Source organism: Cebus imitator, unplaced genomic scaffold (assembly GCF_001604975.1).
Source record: "Cebus imitator isolate Cc_AM_T3 unplaced genomic scaffold, Cebus_imitator-1.0 Scaffold222, whole genome shotgun sequence".
NCBI classification, from domain to species: Eukaryota; Metazoa; Chordata; class Mammalia; order Primates; family Cebidae; genus Cebus; species Cebus imitator.
In genome coordinates this window covers 2,032,649-2,033,982 of record NW_016107537.1, presented here as the reverse complement: position 1 = coordinate 2,033,982, position 1,334 = coordinate 2,032,649, and the positions used below count along the sequence as shown (strand labels likewise).

General features: G+C 37.7%; 1 protein-coding gene across 1 annotated transcript in view; it reads right to left on the bottom strand.

Annotated features, from left to right (window-relative positions):
• The window catches only part of ANAPC1 (anaphase promoting complex subunit 1), a 115,020-nt gene that overhangs the window by 29,621 nt on the left and 84,065 nt on the right, over window positions 1–1,334 (bottom strand). Inside the window, exon 32 of the mRNA XM_037727201.1 lies at window positions 151–240. Within this exon, the coding sequence (XP_037583129.1) occupies window positions 151–240 (90 nt within the window). The remainder of the gene's footprint in view (window positions 1–150; window positions 241–1,334) is intronic.

Sequence of the window (1,334 nt, the reverse complement as noted above, 5' to 3'; positions counted from 1 at the left end):
AAAAAAAAAAAAAAAAAAAAAAATCTTAAAATGAAAGTTCTTATCAATATTGCCTTCATAAGAAAAAATATTTTATAGGATTTTGAAAAATCCCATAAGAAATCATAATTTTATGCTACTAAAGACATAATATTTATTATATGTACTTACTTGAGGAACATTGCTGTCAACCCACTTGGAATTTGGTAAAATATCGTCCCACAAAATCAGGCATCGAGCAAGTGTCTTAAAAATGCAACAGAGATAAAATTAATTAGAGCATGTAAAGTTCATAGATTTTATAATGATAATAATAAATAGAACAATTTAAGAATCAGTTCCCAACTGATGACAATTTTGAAAAATAAGTATATACAAATGCAGGAAGGTTATGCACTGATAAACCTACTGTAAGTTGAAAATATGTTAAGCTGAAAATACATTTAGGCCAGGCTCGTGGCTCACGCCTGTAATCCCAGCACTTTGGGAGACCAAGGTGGGCAGATTACTGAAGATCAGGAGTTTGAGACCAGCTTGGCCAACATGGTGAAACCCCACCTCTACTAAAAACACAAAAATTGGCCGGACATGGTGGCATGCGCCTGTAGTCTCAGCTATTCAGGAGGCTGAGGCATAAGAATCGCTTGAACCAAGGAGGCAAGGGTTGCAGTGAGCCAAGATGGTGCCACCGAACTCCAGCCTGGGTGACAGAGTGAGACTCCATCTCATAAAAAGTAAAAAAGAAAATATAATACACCTCATCTGCCAAATATCACAGCTTTGCCTTGCCTACCTTAAACATGCTCCCAACTCCGACATTAGCCTACAACTGGGTGAAATTCTCTGTCGGCATAGTAAACTACAGATTATGGGTCATTTACCCTCATGACTGCATGGCTGACTGAAGGCTGCAGCTTGCTGCTGTTGTCAACACCATGAGGGCATCATACCACATATCACTAGCCCGAGAAAAAATTAAAATTCAAAATTGGAAGTACAGTTTCTACTGAATAAGTGCTGCTTTCACACTATGGTTAAGTTAAAAAATCTAAGTTAAACCATCCTAAGTTAGGGACTGTCTGCAGTATCAACCTAAACTACTCATTAAAATAAAGATTTAAATTTTAACAAAGAAAAACTAAAATTGAATTGAACATCATCAAAGTTTAGAGGGCTTCAGGGGGAACTTTTTAAAACATACTCTGGAAAAGAAAAAAATCACAAAGGAAAGAATCATAGCTCTATCTACATCGTAACTTAAAAGTTTCTATATGCTGCCGGGCGCAGTGGCTCAAGCCTGTAATCCCAGCACTTTGGGAGGCCGAGGCGGGTGGATCACGAGGTCAAGAGATCGA